The sequence below is a fragment of the Carya illinoinensis genome, chromosome 9 (assembly GCF_018687715.1).
Source record: "Carya illinoinensis cultivar Pawnee chromosome 9, C.illinoinensisPawnee_v1, whole genome shotgun sequence".
Lineage (NCBI taxonomy): Eukaryota > Viridiplantae > Streptophyta > Magnoliopsida > Fagales > Juglandaceae > Carya > Carya illinoinensis.
In genome coordinates, this window is record NC_056760.1 from 19,648,210 (window position 1) to 19,668,707 (window position 20,498).

Below are 20,498 nucleotides of genomic sequence, written 5' to 3' on the forward strand. Positions count from 1 at the left end.
TCAGAAGGAGAGAGCAGGCCGGGAAGGAGGAGCCGACCATACGCCTTGAGACGATTCACCATAAACCATTGGAGAAAAAGTTTACTATTCGAAAGGAAGGACGTCCGTATTGGTGCACTCAAACCTTATCTAATCAGATCCTGATCTCAATGTTAACTTGTTACTATAATAACATAATAACTTCTATTTAAACCTAATATATAGAAATCTTCATATAGAAATATTTTACTTCAATAGAAGTGTAGATTTAATTGATCATAAGTTAACTTCAAAATATTACCAGCTTATAATTAAATGGCTAGCTTAATGTAGTATCTCAGACTTACACCGTAAGCAGAATAGTTTTCAATCTCTTGTAGTGTTCACAGTGACCAATTTTACTTTAGAGCAAAGCACTTGGATGTAAAATTTAACTTTATTTCGCTACTTGAAGGGATTGTTCTGGATAATTGACTCCTTCTCCAATATTAACTTCACGAACTATCTGCATAAATTATTTTGTGCAAGTAGTGAGAGAAGAACAATCATGCGAAGAGAAATGTTATTTTTTGCATGTAACACTAAAATCAAGTTAGCCATGAAACATTATTATTCTGTAAAACTCTTTCATTTGGTTTAACAGTTCATGAAAGAGTCCAAGGACTGGAAACCCCTTAAAGGCTCAATGACCAGCCGGAGGAATGCTTTGTTCGTTTTTGAAGAAATTGGAGGGATCAATGCTCGCCTTCGCACGCATCAACCTGTCCAGATTGCCCTTGAAATACTTACACCCATATACTCGTGCACTCTTAATAAGGATTGTACGATTATGACGTGAACTGGCAATACCGATATCAAGATCTCTATAGTTGAGGAAAGCCTCCCTTGGGGACTTTGATACATACGGTCTCATCACCTTGTATAGGGTTCTTGCCAACTTACGGTAACGGTTCGTAGCCTCTATATCTTCTTCCACCCATTCCACATAATACTCTATCTTGAATATGTTCCCAGCCCTGTGTGGGAATGGAGTCTCAGATTCCGAAATCTCACTCATTCTTCCTCCATAAGGATTCCATTGCATCCATCCTTTTCCCCCTATTTTAATGAACACTTTCCATATGGATTCTAAACCAGTCTTTGGAATTGGTTCTTTCACATAATCAGACTTGCTTATGAAGGAGGAGGCATCTGCCTTGGATGGCCTGACTAGTAAAGAATCTGTGGGAGTTCCGGTGGGGAAATGTGCCCAGAAAAGAGTGGACTCAATCCATGTCATTTCACTGCAGTTATCTTGCTGCAATCTTAGTTCAGGAAACCTCACATTCATCAAAGGGAGAAGGCTTTCAGATTTTCCCAGAAAGTGTCCAATGAAAGTAACTTGCATCGTCTTCTTACCTTCTTGACTTCCATTCACTGCTTGTAGAAATGCCCTTATGAAGAGGTCTTTTGGTAGATTATGTGCAACCTCTTGCCAACGATAAACAACATCTGTTGCATTCTGTTCCAATGTCCTTGTAACGCTGAACACTGTCACCATGGATGGAACTCGTACCAACTTTATTTTCCACGAAATAATGACTCCAAAGCTTGCTCCACCACCTCCTCTAATGGCCCAAAACACGTCCTCTCCCATGGATTTTCTATCAAGGATCGATCCATTGACAGTGACTATTTGCGCATCGATTATATTATCTACAGAGAGGCCGTACTTTCGCATCAAGTTTCCGTATCCACCTCCAGAAAAGTGTCCACCCGTGCCTACGGTCGGGCAGACCCCAGCAGGGAAAGCATGGATGTTACTTTTCTCGGCAATTCTGTAATAAACCTCTCCGAGAGTAGCACCAGCCTGAACCCATGCTGTCTCGGATGCTATATCAATGTGTAGAGCTCGAAAGTTGAACATGTCAAGGACTAGAAATGGATTATTTGATACATATGAAAGACCCTCACTGTCATGGCCACCGCTTCGAATCCTGATTTCCAAGCCATAACGCTGTGCACAAATAACAGTTGCTTGGATGTGAGAAATGTGTTTGGCAGTTATAATAGCGAGTGGTTTTGGGGTCGTAGATGTCAAAAACCTGGGGTTTTTTATGTAGGAGTTCAAAACTGAGAGAAAAGAGGCATTGTCGGGGGTGTAGATGGCCTGGGAGACTTGGTGGAATGGTGAAGAATTATTTGAGAGGCATTGGAAAAACATGTGTAGATTAACCTGCTTTGAATTCACACATGAAATAGATAACAAAATGGTTGCAAGAATGATTGGGATTGAAGGTGGTCGCTGGCATGAGGTCTTCATTCTGCTAGTTAATTCTTTGTTTTGAGCTCTTGTGTCTAGCTGTTGCTCTATTATAAGATGAATATATATGAGAGTAGTGATCATGTCTAGGATCAATGCCATACTTATAAACATTCAATTAATGCCATTTCGTTGCAAGTTAATTGAACAATTAATGGATCTATTACGAAATCAAATCCAAGTAGATCTTCTTTCTTAGATGTTTGCAAGGTTTGTGTCTGGAAATGAAATGATAAAGATATCCGTCTGTAGCCATAATTCTTGACTTTTGGTGACCACTTCATAAAATTCTCAAACATGAATTTTTGTGGAGATTTTAGGACTTTTTACATTGACTCTTTGTCACCGCAGAAACAAAATTTTATGGTGTCAATCAAAACAAGTCTAGATACTATATATATATTTGGCATATCTCTTGTGAATAACTATGTGTACATGGTATATTGCTTGAGATCTTGATCTCAAAATCAGTCAATATAAAGGCAGATAGAATTTGAAAATGTTAAATCAGAACTTCTTAACATTTTTTTAAAGACCAAATTCGCAATAATTAAAAGAGTCAAGCTGGTTGATGAGCCTGAACAATAACCCTATAATTGTGAGACAACATTAGAATGAAAATTGTTAAAATTAATGTTAGTGTTGTGATACTTCATATGATAAGGATAATAGTAGGTGGTGTATGGGATCCCACATTGATTGAGAATGAGAAGTTCTTACTATTTATAATATTCTAATGGGATTTCAATCATATAATTGACTTTTCTGTTTAGATTATAAGCCATGTGGCTTAAGTTTTCTATTGGAGCGTTACAGTTGGTATTAGAGACAAGTTTTAGATTCTACAGACTTTAATATGTGGGTTTGATGAAATTTGAGGTTTTACAGTATGCAAACTTTAAGAAATGGTTTTTATGGCATTTGAGGTTTCAGATTCTACAAACTTTATGGATTGTGTTTTTGAAATCTGAGGTTTTAGATTTAATAGACTTTATTAATTGAGACTTTTAAATTTGGGATTTTAGATTATGTAGACTTTAATATATAGGTTTGATCAAATATGAGGTTTTAGATTATGCAAACTTTAAAAAATGATTATTTACGACATTTGAGGTTTTAGATTCTAAAGACCAGGGATTTTGTTTTTCAAATATGGAGACTTTAATGAATGATTTATAAGAAATTTAAGGTTTTAGATTCTGTAGAATTTAATATATAGGTTTCATAAAATCTGAGATTTTAGTTCATGCGGACTTTAAGAAATGATTTTTATGACAGCTGAGGTTTCAAATTCTAGAAACTTTAAGGATTGACATCTGAGGTTTTAAATTTTGCAGATTTCATGGAATGAGTTTTATGAAACCTGAGGTTTTAGATTTGACAGACTTGAATATATGAGTTGATCAAATCTGAGGTTTTCATCTTTAAGCTTGAATTGAAAACACAGTGTATGACAGTTTACATAAAGCATGTTGTTATGTTTGCGTAAATGATTAGTAGTTTTGCAAACCATAAGACCAAAGTTGGAGAGGACTCGTACTTTAGGAATATTAGGGTGGACGAAATAATTTGGTATTAAAATAGACATGGAGTTGATGTCACAGATAATATGCAAGTTTGCTTAAGATACTAATCAATTATGAGGAATGATATATAGGCCCAAGAGATTTATTTATAGCCCAAAAGTATTTATTGAACGTGCATGGGCTTATTTTGGACTCAAACCCGGCTTATTAGAATACTTGGTTTACAAATATTTAAGAAATTCAGTAATTTAGTTTGGCCCATTAAATGGACAAACCCATTTGTTTAGCCCAAAAGAAACCCATGACCCAAAACCCACGGAAAGCCCAAACCCAGCTGCATTAGGTCTAAACGCCGCAAGCATTAAAAAAAAAAAATACCCAAGCACGTTGTCATCTACCTCTAAAACCTAAGGCTGTCATATGTGTGTGTGTGTGTATATATATATGTTCTGAAATCTCTCTAAGGTTGCAGCTCATTTCCCCAAGCCGAAGAACCATGAAAGCAATATCCCAAGCTCATAACGCCGCAAGTATTTAAAAAAAGAAAAATAAAAATAAAAATAAAAAAACTAAGCACGTTGTCATCCACCTCTAAAACCTAGGGCTGTCATATGTGTATATATATATATATGTTCTGAAATCTCTCTAGGGTTGCAGCTCATTTCCCCAAGCTGTAGAACCATGAAAGCAACATCCCAAGCTCATAGAACCATGAAAGCCTCCCACATTATGCACTAGCTCGATATATAACAACTCAAGTTGCCTAGCAAGAGACCAAAGCCCATGCATCATCGCCCTTTGCCCACCTCTATGTTGTTCCAAGTCACCAAACCTTTCGTTGAAACTAATCAGTTTGCCACAAGTTGCATGTCCACCTCTTTCCTTCACATTTCCAACCACCTGTCCAGCAACAAACTGATATCGCCCTCCTCTATAACACAACCATGTTGCACCGTCGGTCACCCTCTATCTGGATTTGCATATCCAACCATTTAATACCTCAACCCAAACCATGGATGAAGAACACAATGCCACAAGCCATGCTCAGTAGTGTCTATGTTATATTTATTATAGATTGTGATATTAAATATGTGACTTTATTGTGGGTTATTATTTATTTTCGTGAATAACTTTTTCAAAGAGATGTGCATGTTGGTTTAGTCATAAGCGTGTGTTGTTTTAAAGCAAAGGGTATTGGTTCAAACCATCATGGCTACACTTTGATGTTTTAATTTTAACAAAGGTATGGAATAACTCAAGGGGCGTGTGGGCCAAGCCCTAAGATGCACAATGGTTGGGCCAAAGAGATGAAACGCATGGGTCAGGCCTAACAGATGTGTATGGGCCGAAAGGATGCACAATGCTAGGCTGAACAGGTGCAATGCTTGGCCCGAATAGGCATTTGAAAATTGTGCAATACTTCAAAAATAAATTCAACTAAAATGTTGAATAGGTGTGTTTCAAACTCCTAACCTCCCTTTGGGAAGGGAGGTGTCCAACCACTTGACCAGGCATGTCACTTGGTCTTTAAGTTAAATATCATGCCATTTAAACCAGTAATCGCTAGTTAAAAAGTCACAAGTTAAAAGTTGTGATCTTTCACATGGTGCCACTTCATTATCTATAAATACAGGATGAGACTTACGAATCTCATTAATCTCATTCTCTCATATTTTCAGTCACTTACACAATTTTATAGAGAAACTCTGGAAAAAAAAAAAAAAAAACTTCAGAATTGTTATCTATAGCTAGTAACTTTGTTGTATCCTGGAGGTGAATTGTTTATAACCCGATAGCAAACTCTTTCGAGTGGGGTCAATTATTACCTTAAAAATAGTGTTCTACATGCATCGGAGTCTCATTTATTTTTTCAGATCATTGTATCCGTACAATTTTCTTCAAGAATTTGAAGGTGATAAATGCAATGCGATCAAAATCTGATATAGATGATGAATCAAGACTTTGTCAAACTAGATAGGTTTGATGGAATGAGTTTTACTCGTTGGAAATACAAGTTGATGGTTATTCTTTTCGCATTGAAGATTTCATATATTTTGGATTCAAACTTGCCGATACTTTCAAAACCCAAATTTGATGATAGTGATCAGATCAAGGCAAAATGCAAGAAGCACGAAGAAGATGAAATGGTATGTAGAGTTCTAAATACACTTTTTGATCATCTCTATGACTTGTTTACATCAATCAAGTTACCAAAAGAGATTTGAGAGGCATTGAACTTCAAGTATAGAACCGAAAAATAAGGTACTATAGATTCCTTATTATAGAATATTTTGAGTTTAAAATGAATGATAATACTTCTTTGATGGATCAAGTCCATGAATTGCAAGTTTTGGTGAATAAACTTCAAGATCTTAATGTTAAAGTTTGTGAACCTTTACAAGTTAGGGTTACTATTGCCAAACTTCCCCCAAGTTGGAATAATTATAGCAAGAAACTTATGCACACAACAGAAGATTTCACTATAGAGCAAATTCAAAAACATTTACAAATTGAAAAGGAAACTTGAATTCATGATAAGAAATTATTTCCTCAAAATGGCTCTAAAGTGAACTTTGTTGATGAGAAAAATAAGTTTCAAGGTAATTTTGGAAGAACAAGAGAAAATTTAATGATTTTTCCAACAATGGTGACAAGTCTAAGAAAATAAAAACTTGTTACAATTGTGGAAAGAATAGGCACTTTAACCATGAATGCTAGTACAAGAAGAAACACAAGAAAAGAAATGGTAGTCCCAATAGTACAAATCTAATCGAAAATGAGACTCAGAAATTATGGCCATGGTCTCTAAAATGCATATTAGCATGATTATAGAGTTAAATATGGCTAGAACAACCAATTCATCTAATTGGTGGTATGATTCAGGTGCTACCATCCATGTTTGCAATTAGAAATCTCAATTCAAAAATTATGAAGATGCAACAGATGGACATGTTTTACTAGTAGGAAATCATAATTCTATAAAATTGTAGGAAAATGAACTGTAGAACTTCAATTCACTTATGGGAAGAAATTTACTCTTATCAATGTTCTTCATATCTCAAAAATAAAGAAAAATATTGTATCTACAAATTTGCTTTGTAAAAAGAGTGTCAAAACTCTAATCATATCTAATACTGTAATTCTTTCCAAAGGGGGAGTGTTTGTTGGAAAAGTGTACTCTTGTGATGAAATGTATAAACTAAGTATTAATCAAGTAAGTTCTGATTCTGATTATATTGTTGAGTCTCTTACTTTGTAGCATAAGTTCTGATTCTGATTATATTGTTGAGTCTCCTACTTTGTAGCCTAATCGTTTAGCACATTTAAGTTTTAAATCTTTAAAAGTTGATGTCTAAATATAGTTTAGTTCCATATAATCATGGATATGGTGCTAAATGTGAAATTTGCATTCAAGCAAAAATGACAAAGAAACCTTTTTCCTAAAATAGATAGAATTACACAATTATTAGAACTTGTACTCTAACATCTGTGAGCTAAATAGTATTTTAACTAGAGGAGGCAATAGATATTTTATTACTTTTATTGATGATTTTTTAAAATATACGTATGTATACTTAATGAAAAGAAAGGATAAAGCCTTCAATATGTTCAGATCTTATAAGTCTGTTGTTGAAAATCAAAAGGAAAAGAAAATTAAGATACTTTTAGTGACTGAGGTGGTGAATATTTTCCTACTAAATTTTCTTTGTACTGTAAGGGGAATGGCATAATACATCAAATTAGTGCACCCCATATCCCACAACAAAATGGTTAGCAGAAAGAAAAAAATAGGACACTATTTGATATTTTAAATGCTATGATTTTGAATGCAAAATTGTCTTTTAATTTGTGGAGTGAAGCATTGCTCATGGCATATTATTTGCATAATAGAATTCTTTCTATGAAATTCAAAATTTCACCATATGAATTTTGGAAATGCAAGAAATCAAATCTAGAATACCTAAGAGTATGGGGCTGTTTATGTGATGACCCGTTTTTATGTGTATTTTCACTGAAAGAGTTGTTTTTAATTTAATTAATATAATAGTTCTTTTATTTTAAATTATTGTATTTTAAATTGGTTTTATTTTATTTGATATGGTGTTTAATTTATTTTAGTCATTTTACGATTTTTAAAATCGTTTTCGGCGGATCTGTTTTTGGACTCCGGAAGTGAGGACTGTACCTCATTTTTTTCCTTTTCTCTTTTTCTTTTTCCCTTTTCCTTTTTCCTTTTCTTCTTTTCTTTTTCTTTCTTTTTCTTTTCTTCTTCTTCTTTCCTTCTCCCAGTGCGCTCGACCCAGCCCCTCCCCTCCATTTCCTTCTGTCCTTTCCACCTCCCAAACCTGCCACCGCCGGCAGGCATGGTCAACACCACCCCCACCAGTCGACTCCCCTCCGGCCGGTGATCACCCCCACCAATTTTCAGGGCCATCCGTCCAGCCGTTAGCCGCCACGCACGACTGGAAGTCACGGCACCAACCCACCCTTCTCTCTCTGTCGCCGGTTGCTTTCTCAGCCCAGAACCGCAGCTCGCTAGCGACGTGGCCGACACCACCCACCCAGTTTTCTTCCCCTCCCACCAGTGAACATCCCCACCAAGTTTCACCTCCATCCGAGCCACCATTAGCTGCCACGAGATCCTCCAAGCCACACGATTTTTGAGCTTTTCAGGCGCCATCGTTCTGCCTCCGGCCACCACCTCTTCACAACTTCTTCCCCTACCTCTTGCTGACCTAACCCACCCATTTCCAGCCTCGATCCGTTGCCGGAGTAGCTCCCACAAGTTCAACTCCGTTCAACCCCTTTTTGGCCTTCCACCGCCACCTACGGCCAAAACTCACTTCCTTTAGCTTCATAAACATATCAAGGCCATTCCCTATCAATTTCGTATCTTGGTTTGTCCCCGTTTGAAAGTGGATAATTTATTACCCACGGCCACAGTGTAAAATACACTGTTAAGTTGCTTTTCCTCTGCCGTTTGCAACGCCTCGAGCTTTCAAAATATACCTTATAGCGCCGTAAGTATTTTCCAAACTCTACTTTTAGATTTAAATATATTTTACTCTTACAATAAATTATCTGGTTGTTTGGTTGATTCCGGACTGAGTCCGAGGAGTTTGGGGGTCGGATGGATTGAGGACGGAGTTGCTTGATTTGGTTGTTTTGTGATTGGTTAGTTATTTGTGCCTTGAGGCTATGTGATCCATTTTCTGGAAAAATGATGGTTTACTGATTTGGGCCATTATTTGGGATAATGGCGAGGAATGATTTTAAAGGTTATGTTTTTGGGCCAAATGGATTTTTTTGGCGTGCGTGGAAAAAATATGGTTTTATGGTTCATGTGCATTTACATTTTTTTATGCATATTGTTTGAGTTTTAATATGCTTTTATCTAGTGGCGTTTGGATCTTACTTACCTGCAGCATCATTTTTGGTACCGTAGATTTTGATGCAGAGGTCGAGGAGGAGGAGGAGGCTGATCCCGAGGATGCGGCTCCGCTGGAGTATTGAGTTGAAGTTCATGCTTTGTAGTTTGATGTTGAAACTATATTTTTAGTTTGTAATATTTTATTATGTATGATTTGAACGGCTTTGTATTAAACTAAGAAAAATTATGGTACTTAGTTATGAGACTTTTGCTATCTGCTGCATGTTTGTTTTTTTGCACATTTGTTGCTTATACACACACTTGACACTTGGCGATAGGGTGGTGACCCGTGTTGTTATCATCCAGACGTCTCAATTTTCCCGTGTCTATACATGGGATTTGGGGGCGTCATAGTTTAGCCTTTTATAGAGTTCCAGACCCAAAAAGAACAAAATTAGGTCCAAGGACAATCAAGGGTGTTTTTGTAGGATATGCTGAGAATTCAAAAGGATTAGACTTTTGGATTTAAATTCTAATGTTATAGTAGAATCAAAAGATGTAAAATTTATTAAAGATAAATTATATAATGACTCTAAAGCAGTATCAGATCCTACTCAAATACCAAAAACTAACTTGAGTTAGAAAAGGAATTGTATAATTCCTGACATATTGACTGAACTGAAGAGAAGTCAAAATGTTAGAAAGTGGAAACTTGGATTCAGGTTTTGTATCATCTCAGGCTATTATTTTCCTTTTGGAAGGAAATATAGATGATGTTTTAAATAAGATACTCATTTTATTAAATATAGAAGAATATCCAAAAATATTTATAGAAGTTATGACTTCTAGAGATGTTGCATTTTGGAAAGATGTTATAAATGATGAGATAGACTTAATATTGTCAAACAATACTTGGGTTTTAGTTGACTTGCCTTTTGGATCAAAACTTATTGGTTGTAAATGGATATTTAGGAGAAAATATAATACAGATATATCTCTCCAAACTTTTAAGGCCAGATTAATAGGCAAAGGTTTTAAACAAAAAGAGGGCATAAACTATTTTGATACGTATGCCCTAGTGTCTAGATTAACATCCATTAGAGTGCTTATAGCACTAGCTTCAATATATAACTTATATGTATACCAAATGAATGTTATAACTGCTTTCCTAAATAGTGAATTGGATGAAGAGGTGTACATGGAACAACTAGAAGAATTTGTTATGCATGAGCAAGAAAGGAAAGTTTGCAAATTAATTAAGTCATTGTATGGATTAAAGCAACCACCAAAACAATGGCATGAAAAATTTGATTCAGCAATTTTATCTCATGGATTTAGGCATAGTAATGCCGATAAATGTATTTATTTTAAATTCATTGATTGTTATGGTGCAATAATATGTCTTTATGTAGATGACTTGCTTATATTTAACAAATATGGAAGGAATATCTGAAACTAAGAAGTACTTGTCTTCAAAGTTCAAAATGAAGGATCTTAATGAAGTTGACACTATTTTGGGTGTCAAAGTAAAGAAACATAGTGGGGGTTGTGCTTTATGTCAATCTCATTATGTTAAGAAAATGCTTCTTAATTAAATTTCAACATCTAAGAATTAATTAAGCAAATACCTCATATGGCTCTTCATCTAAATTAACTGAGAATACTAGTAGAGAGGTTGCTCAATTAGAATATGCTAGTTCAATTGGTTGTTTAATGTATGTAATGCATTGCACTAAGCCAGATATTTCCTTTAGAGTATGTAAATTTTCTACATATATAGGTAATCCTAGTATGGAGCATTGGAAACCAATTGGTAGAGTCCTTGGGTACCTTAAAAGAACTAGTTCATTTTAGGACTGTATTATACCAGTTTCTTGCTGTACTAGAAGGATATTGTGATGCTAGTTGGATTACTAGTGCAAGTGATGATAATGCTACGTCTGGTTTGGTTTCCACCCTTAACAGTGGAATTGTTTCATGGGCTTCTAAGAAACAAACATGTATTTCATATTCTACAATAGAATCTAAATTTGTAGCCCTGGCAATAAAGGGCAAAGAGGCAGAATGGCTGAGGAATTTGTTATTTGACATAAAGTTATGGCCACAACTGATGTCAACCAGTTCTTTGCACTGTGATAGTGAAGCTACTATGTCTAGCTCTTATAGTAAAGTCTATAATGGAAAATCTAGACATATTATCTTGAGACATGAATATGTCAAACAATTAATAAGTGATGGTATTATCATTATTGTATATGTGTGGTCAATTAACAACTTGGCAGATCCTTTCACAAAGGGACTCTCGAGAGATTTGATGAATAGTACATTTAGTGGAATGAGTTTTAAACCTTTCTTTTTAAGAAGTCACCTATAATAGAAACCCAGCCTTATACTATTAATAAATAGTCTAAGATTTAATGGGTAATAACAAATTACAGTTATGTGGCTGGGATGGTACTGAAATTTAATTTAATGTGAGAAATTAGGATAGTCAGTACTAGTTGTTATGCTAAATGTAGGAAGAGCATTATACTCTTAACAAAGTTCAATAGTTATATTAGTGTCTGAAGTAACAGAGATATAAAAGGACCTATGTGAACATAGGAGGTGGGGATAACTTCTAACAAAAGTTTAAGGTTTACTTTTGCAAATGTTCTGAATACCAAGATGGAGTACATGTACTAGTAGTGCAAATATTTGGTGAGTTATCTTACAAAAATTGAATGGAATCATGCGTGTGGTATTTTTGTTCTTAACGTATAGAGTCTTGGTTTAAGCTTAGGCCACCATTGACTTCGTTAAGAATTTGAGATACTTACACTAATTAAAGGTTTAAGTCAAGAGATGCCTTCTTGTATGCATGAGGAGATTAGTATTTGACTAAATTTAATATCACAATCTAAGTGGGGGATTGTTATATTTATTATGAATTCTGATATTAAATATGTGAATTTGTTGTGGCTTATTATTTATTTTTATGAACAACTATCTTAAAGAGATGCATTGGTTTAGTGGTAAGAGTGTATTGTTTCAAAGGAAAGGGTATGGGTTCAAACTACTTACCATGGCAATACTTTAATGCTTTAATTTTAACAAGGCTATGGAATAGCTCAAGGGGCGCATGGGCCAAGCCCAAAGAGGCACAATGCTTGGGCAGAAGAGGTGCAATGCATGGGTCAGGCCGAACAAGTGTGTGTGAGCTGAAGAAGTACAGTATTTCGGCTAGGCCGAATAGGTGTAATGCTTGGCTTGAATATACACTTGAAAATGGTGCAAGGTTTCAAAAATGTTGAATAGGTGTGTTTCAAACCTCTAGCCTCCCTTTGGAAGGGAGATGTCCAACCACTTGACCAAGCATGTCACTTGATCTTTAAGTGAAACATCATGACCTTTAAACCAGTAACTGCCAGTTGAAAAGTCACAAGTTAAGAGTTGTGATTTTTCACATGGTGCCACTTCATTCACTTTAAATAGAAGATGAGATCCAAAAATTTCATTAATTCCATTCTCTCATATTTTTTAGTCACTTACACAATTTTGTGGAGAAACTTTGAAGGAAAAGTTTTAGAATTGTTATCTGCAGTTACTAACTTTGTTCTATTCTGAAGGTGAATTGTTTATAATCTGGTAGCAAACTCTTTTCAAGTTGGCAAAATTATCACCTTAAAGATAGTGTTCTACACACCTCAACGTCACATTTATTGTTTTATATTATTGTATCCACACAATTTTATTCAATAGTTTCTGTTTTAGACAACCCAAAATAGAGCAACCCCCTTGAAACACCCTAATCCAGTATTATCAGGAAAGGGATTTTTTTTTAATACAATATTGAAAATAAGTCTAACTAATAATTTATGAACCAAATTGGCCTACATTATAAGAATTTGGCCAAATAAATTCTCCTAAAGGCCTAAAGATATCATTGAAAGATGGATTTATTTTGGACATGAGGATTAAGGCCCATTTTATTTATGAAATCCAAGCCCATGAACGTACCCAATTTCAAATGGACTGGGGTTACAATTTTAGAATTCCCTTTACGTTAAATTCATTAAATCCATTGCCTTCTTTTCGCACCAAATCTACAGTTTTTTAATTTCACAACAGTCCCACATCGCATGTATTCCCCACGACAAACCTTTGTTATTGCATTGCAGTTGTTCCCCAACCCCATATCATATCACCTATTGGTTAGTTGGCTACAAGCCATAAAAGAGCTCCTCCACAAGCTGCTAGCCTCCTCTCGCAGAACCACCTCTCCATGGTCATAGCTCATGGCAAACGCACAAACCATCCTACCAACAACCAACAACGCAAACCAATGTCACAATTGCAAGAAAGCCAGCCATTGCATTGCAAGACTCAACCATTGCAACCCGGTATGCTTAGCTATAGTGAAGCCAACTCTCACCCTAAACCTTGGACTGCTACTACTAGCCACAGTTGCCTAGACACAACCTCTCTCTCCATTGCAAAGTAAACTCAAAACCTTTGTTTTTGTTACTCAAAACAGATAAAGGAAAATTTTTTCCTAGATTTCAGCCACCGTTACACACTAGTTGGAGGGTTGATTTCGCTCCCCTCGACACAAAACATAAATATGACATGATACTAATATGACATGTATGCATGATGAACATGAACTTGCTTATGCATGCATGATTTTGAAACATCCTAACTTGACATGAACATGGCATACATGGATGCATGGACATGAGATATTCATACATATACATATTTGATTACATGATAATGGACGCTTCATGACTCCCTATGGATTGTGTGCTCCAGACAATATAGCATCACATCACAAGTCTTGGCACCAACTGTGAGTACGTCATTCATGAAGGCTTTAATAGGTAAATCCATAACCTGTACTTGTAGCATGTTTTAGACCGGTGTTTGGTGTGTGACTTCATTCTGAAAACCTGTTACTTAGGTCTCATTCAGAGTTTGTTGACTATATTTTGTCAACCTTAGGGATTTCACTCTAATTTAAATACTTCAGAGTGGACAAGGGAGTTCCATTATGATAATTCTCTATTCTAGCACTTGGGGTCATGATAAAATAAAAAACTCATGCATGACTTATAAATATTTTTGTGACATACTTTCATGCTTAGGACAAGGGAGTCATGGCATGTAACAAATAACCAAGCTGACTTATAATCTTGTAACAAAATAAGGTGACATGGCATAGCATGTCATAAAAAAAATTAAATGAGAATAAAATAAAGAATGAATATAGATGAAAACACCTTACTGCATTGCATGCATAAAATACAATGAGTAAGTTAGAAGCTAATTTACAGAGTGTTATGCACAATAAAATTGAAGCTTAAAAAAAAGTAAGCTGATATGAAAGATGTCCTAGGATTAGAACATCTCATTTAATTCTCATAAACACAAAACTTACTAATTTAGGGCCAAATTTGCAAAGTCACCTAATGTTTTGGAAAATTATAAATTTGCCCCTAAACTTAGGGAAGTTGCAAATGGACTGAAGTGAGAGACTCTAAAAAATCGCATCCATAGTTCTAAAATCATGGCTTGACACTAAATCATACATTAAAAGAAACCTTAAACACAACATTTCAAAGAATAAGCCAAAACATCAAGATTAGGTCAAACCAAACCTAATCTTGGTGTTCTTGGTCTAATACTTTAATATCAACTCCAAGGAGTCCAAAAGTCCATAAATCTATGTCCTAACATGTTCATCAAACAACCTAGGTGATAGCATGCTTGACTATCTTCAAAAATCACAAAACATAGCATATGACATTTGGTTTGCATGAGAACATTGAAACCAAGCATGGATGCTTTTGGACTGGAATCAAAGTGACTAAATCTTTGTTTTTATGCAATAAATGTTAAAATAATACAACCATATACCTCACATTCAAGTTCTAGCTTGATCTAATTATCAAATCTAGCATGTAATAGCTAATAATCCATCAAAATAATCATCAAACCTGAGAGCATCTATATCATGCTTAAAATCAAACTTTTGCATGTTCATCAACAATCCAACAAAGATCTAAGTTAGAAATCTTCAAAAATCCATCCTTAATCCCTAGATTAAAGCTATGAAAACAAGATTTACAAAAATCATAATCATTGAATCAAGATTCTAAGTCTAAAATCACAAAAAAATAAAAAAAAAAAACAATTTTTGAACCAATCGATTTATACCACTTCAAAGATAATGGAAAACCATTTTATAAAATACCAACATGCTTTGAATCAAATCATAAATTGTATAAAAATCTTTTCAACATTTCATCAAAATGAGATATACACAACTTCCCATAAAAACAATCACAAAAATTCCAAAAACCAAACCCTTCCACCATCAACACCAACTTTCATAAAAACCAACTAAAGTGGCATGTTGTTCTACTACTGCTGCCAAGTGGGTGAAGGGGCAGATTTGTTTCTTGTTTGACTTGCCATAAATAGCACTATTTGTGGCAGTAAATGAGGTAGCATGGCATCTAAGGTATGGCCTTGTAAGAGGGTGAAAGCTTATTGTAGAAGACTGATTGGACTAGCTAGTTTTGGTGGACTAAAATGGGGCTAACTGAATGCACCCATTTGGGGTTTTAGTTGGGGTTTGGTCTAATCCTAATTTTTCATGGCGGTAATTACCAAGGTGTAAGAGACTGAATAAGGTTGTAAGAGTGTATACGCGAGTTGTTGGTTGCTTATGGAAGTGACTTAATCAAATAGAAAAATACTTAGTTACAAATCAGCCATGTTTAGAGTTTGGGAGGATTTAGGGTTTTGGCTACCACAATGGGTTTAGGATCTCGATTTGCCTCCATTGACTTGGGGTTTCATTAAAATTGAAACTCTATTTTAGTTGCCAAATAGTGTTTGGTGGAATGAAACAATGAGTGGTGTGAGAGATCTGATGACAAGGCTTGAGTCGCACTCCATCTCTTACACGCTTGTTATCCTCTTGTTAAGTGTTACAGGCTTTCTAAGTGGATGGCTAAGATTATGTAATGTGTCCATATATATTCCTTCTAATGATCTTAAGTGAATTTGGATATTCTACATGGCAATTTAATAGTTGTTTGAACCAAATGCCACGTGGCGCTCTCTCAAATACTATTCACCCAAAAAAACTTGAAACTCTTTATTTTACCATAAGTGTTATAGGCTTTCCAAGTGGATGGCTAAGATTATGTAATGTGTCCATATATATTCCTTCTAATGATCTTAAGTGAATTTGGATATTCTACATGAAAATTTAATATTTGCTTGAACCAAATGCCACGTGGCGCTCTCTCAAATACTATTCACCCAAAAAAACTTGAAACTCTTTTTTTTACCATAAAACCCTAAATATTTATAAGTGTGACGCCTCCAAATCCCCACGCACGGACACGAGAAAATCGAGACGTCCGGATAATGACATCACGGGTCACCACCCTATCGATGAGTGCCAAGTGTGTGTATAAGCAACAAATGTGCACGAGAAACACGCAGCGGATAGCAAATCATAAACTAAATTCCAGAATTTTTCTTGTTTAAATACAAAGCTGTTCAAAACATACATAATAAAATATTACAAACTACAAATATTATTCAAAGCAACAACAAGATATTAACTTCAACCCAGAACTCCGGCGGAGCTGCATCCTCGGGCTCAGCCTCCTCCTCCTCTTCTTCAATCTTTGCACCAAAATCTACGGTACCAGAAATGGTGTCACAGGTAAGTAAAATTCAAACATCACTAGATAAAAACATATAAAACTCAAACAACATGCATGAAAGAAAAGCCAATGCACATGACCTGTAAAGCCATAATTTTCCATGCACGCCAAAAACCCATTTGGTCAAAAAACATATCGCTTAAAACCAAGCCTCACCATTATCCCAGATAATGGCACAAACCACCATTTTCCCAGAAAATGGATCACAAAGCCTCAACACATCCTTGCCATTTTCCCAGGAAATGGCCCGTATCCGAAAACCATAAAAACAATCCAATTATGCATGCACCATGATCTCCCCTAGGGATCATCCGCACACTTTGGCTCTGTGTCATACCACAGGTAACGACTACGCGTGTGACACCTAAATGAGCGATGCCCAGACTCGCGTCCAGCGCGTCCCTGGACAGGCCATCCTCTAGTCCCCGTCACTCTAGGGACCACGGAGTCGAATCAGTCATCGCCCTGCGACAACCCAGGGGATGTCACTCAGTATTATCCACTCCCGAGTGACCAGAGGAGCTCTACTGAGATAATAACTCATCCCGGTTTGGGCTCGTGAGACTCACAGACCTGAAAACCATTTACGCCAACAAAACATGATTATCTCAAATAAATAAAATGCACGTGCATGCACTATGTAAAAGCAACCACAATGCACAAAACAACAATCCAAGCAACTCCGTCCTCATCCAGCCGACCCCCGAACTCCTCGGACTCAATCCAGAATCAGCCAACCAACTGATAAATATTTATTTTAAGAGCAAAGTATATTTAAATCTAAAAGTAGAGTTTGAAAAATACTTATAGTGTTATACGGTATTTTTTGAAAACTCGCGGCTTTACAAACGGAGAAGGAAAAGCAACGTAACAGTGTAATTTACACTGTTGTCGTGGGTAATAAATTACCCACTTTTGAACGGGAACAAACCAAGACACGAAATTGATAGGGAATGGTCTACAGATATTTATGAAGCTTAAAGGAAATAAGTTTTGGCCATGGGTGGTGGTGGAAATGGCGGTCGAAGGCCAAAAAGGGCTTAATGGAGTTGAGCTCGTGGGAGCTGCTCCGGCAATGGATCGAGGCTGGAAATGGGTGGGTTAGGTCGGCAAGAGGTAGGGGAAGAAGCTATAAAGAGATGGTGGCCGGAGGTGGTGCGACGGCGCCGGAATCAGTGAAAAACCGTGTGGCTTTGAGGAGCTTGTGGTGGCTAACGGTGGCTCGGATGGAGGTGAAACTTGGTGGGGATGTTCACCGGTGAGAGGGTAAGAAAAATGGGTGGGTGGTGTAGGCCACACCACCGGCGAGCGGCAGTTCTGGGCTACGAAACAACCAGCGACAGGAAAAAAAATAGAGCAGGTGCAGTGACTTCCAGGGGCTCGTGGCAGCTAACGGCTGGTCCGATGGCTCTGAAAATTGGTGGGGATGATCTCTGGTGGGAGGGGAAGAGAATGGTGGGGGTGGTGCACTACACGGCGGCCGGAGGGCGGTGCACTGGGTGGTCAAAGGGACGGCGACGAAATGGAAATGAGAGCTGCTGCTGCGCATGGGGAGAGGGAAAACGGGAAGAAAAAGAAGAAGAAAAAGAAAAAAAAGAAAGAAAAGAAGAAAAAGAAAAGGAAAAAGGGAAAAAGAGAAGAAAATGAATGAGGTCCAATCCTCACTCCGGAATCCAAAACCGATCCACCGAAAACGATATTAAAAACCGTAAAACGACTAAAATAAATTAAACACAACATCAAATAAATTAAAATCAATTTAAAATACATTAATTTAAAATAAATAAACCAATATATTAATTAAATAAAAAAACAACCCTTCAGTGAAAATACACGTAAAAGTGGGTCATCACAGTAAGTCTAATGATGCAATTAGTTTCGTAAAAGTATACACTTAAGGGCCTCAATTAAATGAAATAGTAATTATGTTGCCATAGTGCATCAGAATTTGATTACGTTAACGGACTAAAACCTAATCAATCACTTGATTCATGAACTCATTTCGGGATTTATTGACGTTTATAAAGTCTAAAGAAACACATCATAGAATTATTTTGGGACTTTATATTGGGTGATGGGGTGACGTGTGTGTCCCATGCATGACCTAAAATGGAGTAAGGTAAGAAGTGTTATTAAACTGGAAACCAGTGAATATGCTGGTGGAGCGTAGTCTTCTTTTTAGAGTCTTCAACTCTATAAATCAGTTATCAAACATCTAAAAAGGAAAAATGGAAAAAACTTAAAGAAAAAATAGAACGAGGACCTTATGGGAGAAACCGGGGGGAGGGGGGGGGGGGAGTGGGTGAGAGGAAGAAGGGGGATGCGACGATAGGCCATGAGAAGATCCTCCTTGCCTAGAAGGTGGTTTTTAATGGAGGGTTATGAGAGAAAATGTTACTATTCAAAAGGAAGGCAACACTCAGGAAAATGCAGCAGTGAAAAGGATATTAGAGACTTAGGAGAAAGCCCCAGGCTAGAGAATAAATAGAAACAATACTTCAATTTTTTTCAGTAAAAACGTCAACCCAGCCACTCAAGAGGAGATCCTTTATTATTGGAGCTATTCAAGAGTTCCAGCTATATGATAAGTATTTAGAACTCTCCCCAATTATTGGTAATCTAAATATAAAACTTTCTCAAACATAAAGCGTAAAGTTTGGCAGAAATTACAAAGTTGGGAGGAGAAGATTTTCTCTCATGGGGGTAAGGAAGTACTCATCAAAGCTGTTGCCCTATCCATCCCAATTTATTCTATGAGCTGTTTCAAGCTCTAATTCTTTATGTACTGAATTAGAGCAAATGATGGCATGGTTCTAGTGATCCTAAGGGAGGAGAAGAAAATTTATTGGGTGAGCTGGAAGAACATGTGTGAGCCTAAAGATGTAGGTGAGATGGGTTTCAAGAATCTACAAATTTTTAATGATGCACTCCTTGCTAAGCAAGTTGGAGACTTATGAATAATGAGGAGAGCCTATTGCACAAGGTTATCAAAGTTAAATATTTCCTTCATAACAAATTCCAAGAAGCTAGGTTGGGACATAATAGCTCTTATGCATGGAAAGGTATATGGTTAGTAATGACCAAACTTGCTCAAAGAAGCAGATGGAGAGTAGGCAATGGGGAAGAAATAGATGTCTGGAATGATTATTGGATTCCAGGATTTTGAGATTTAGTGTTACATGGGAGAGAAGGGGAGCTTATAGAGTCAAGTCACAAAGTAAAAGACTTGATTTATCCTCAAAGCAGATGCTGGGATGTTCAGAAAGTCAGAAGAATGTTACCTCCTGCAGCAACAGATGAAGTCCTCAAATTTATCATAAGTTCTTCAAGCCATCAAGATAAGATGATTTGGGATATGGAGAAAAGTGGCTACTTCAGTGTCAAAAGTGCTTTTAAGCTATTCAGGTGTATGGAAACCAATAATTCACAGGGAGTGACTTCAAATGCTAGCAGACAAAAGCAACTTTAGAGGAGCTTATGGAAACTAAAAATCCCTAACAAAGTGAAAATCTTTGCTTGGAGGGCATGCAAGAATGGTCTTCTAACAAAGTCAATTTGAGAAAGAAGCAAGTTGTGGATGATGACACCTATCA

General features: G+C 36.4%; 1 protein-coding gene across 1 annotated transcript; it reads right to left on the minus strand.

Annotated features, from left to right (window-relative positions):
- Positions 1-510: 510 nt before the first annotated feature.
- On the minus strand, positions 511-2,340 carry LOC122275642 (berberine bridge enzyme-like 7). The gene has a single exon (XM_043084785.1). It carries the CDS (start codon positions 2,279-2,281, stop codon positions 662-664), a length of 1,620 nt encoding a protein of 539 aa, XP_042940719.1. The 5' UTR covers positions 2,282-2,340; the 3' UTR covers positions 511-661.
- Between the last annotated feature and the right edge of the window lie 18,158 nt (positions 2,341-20,498).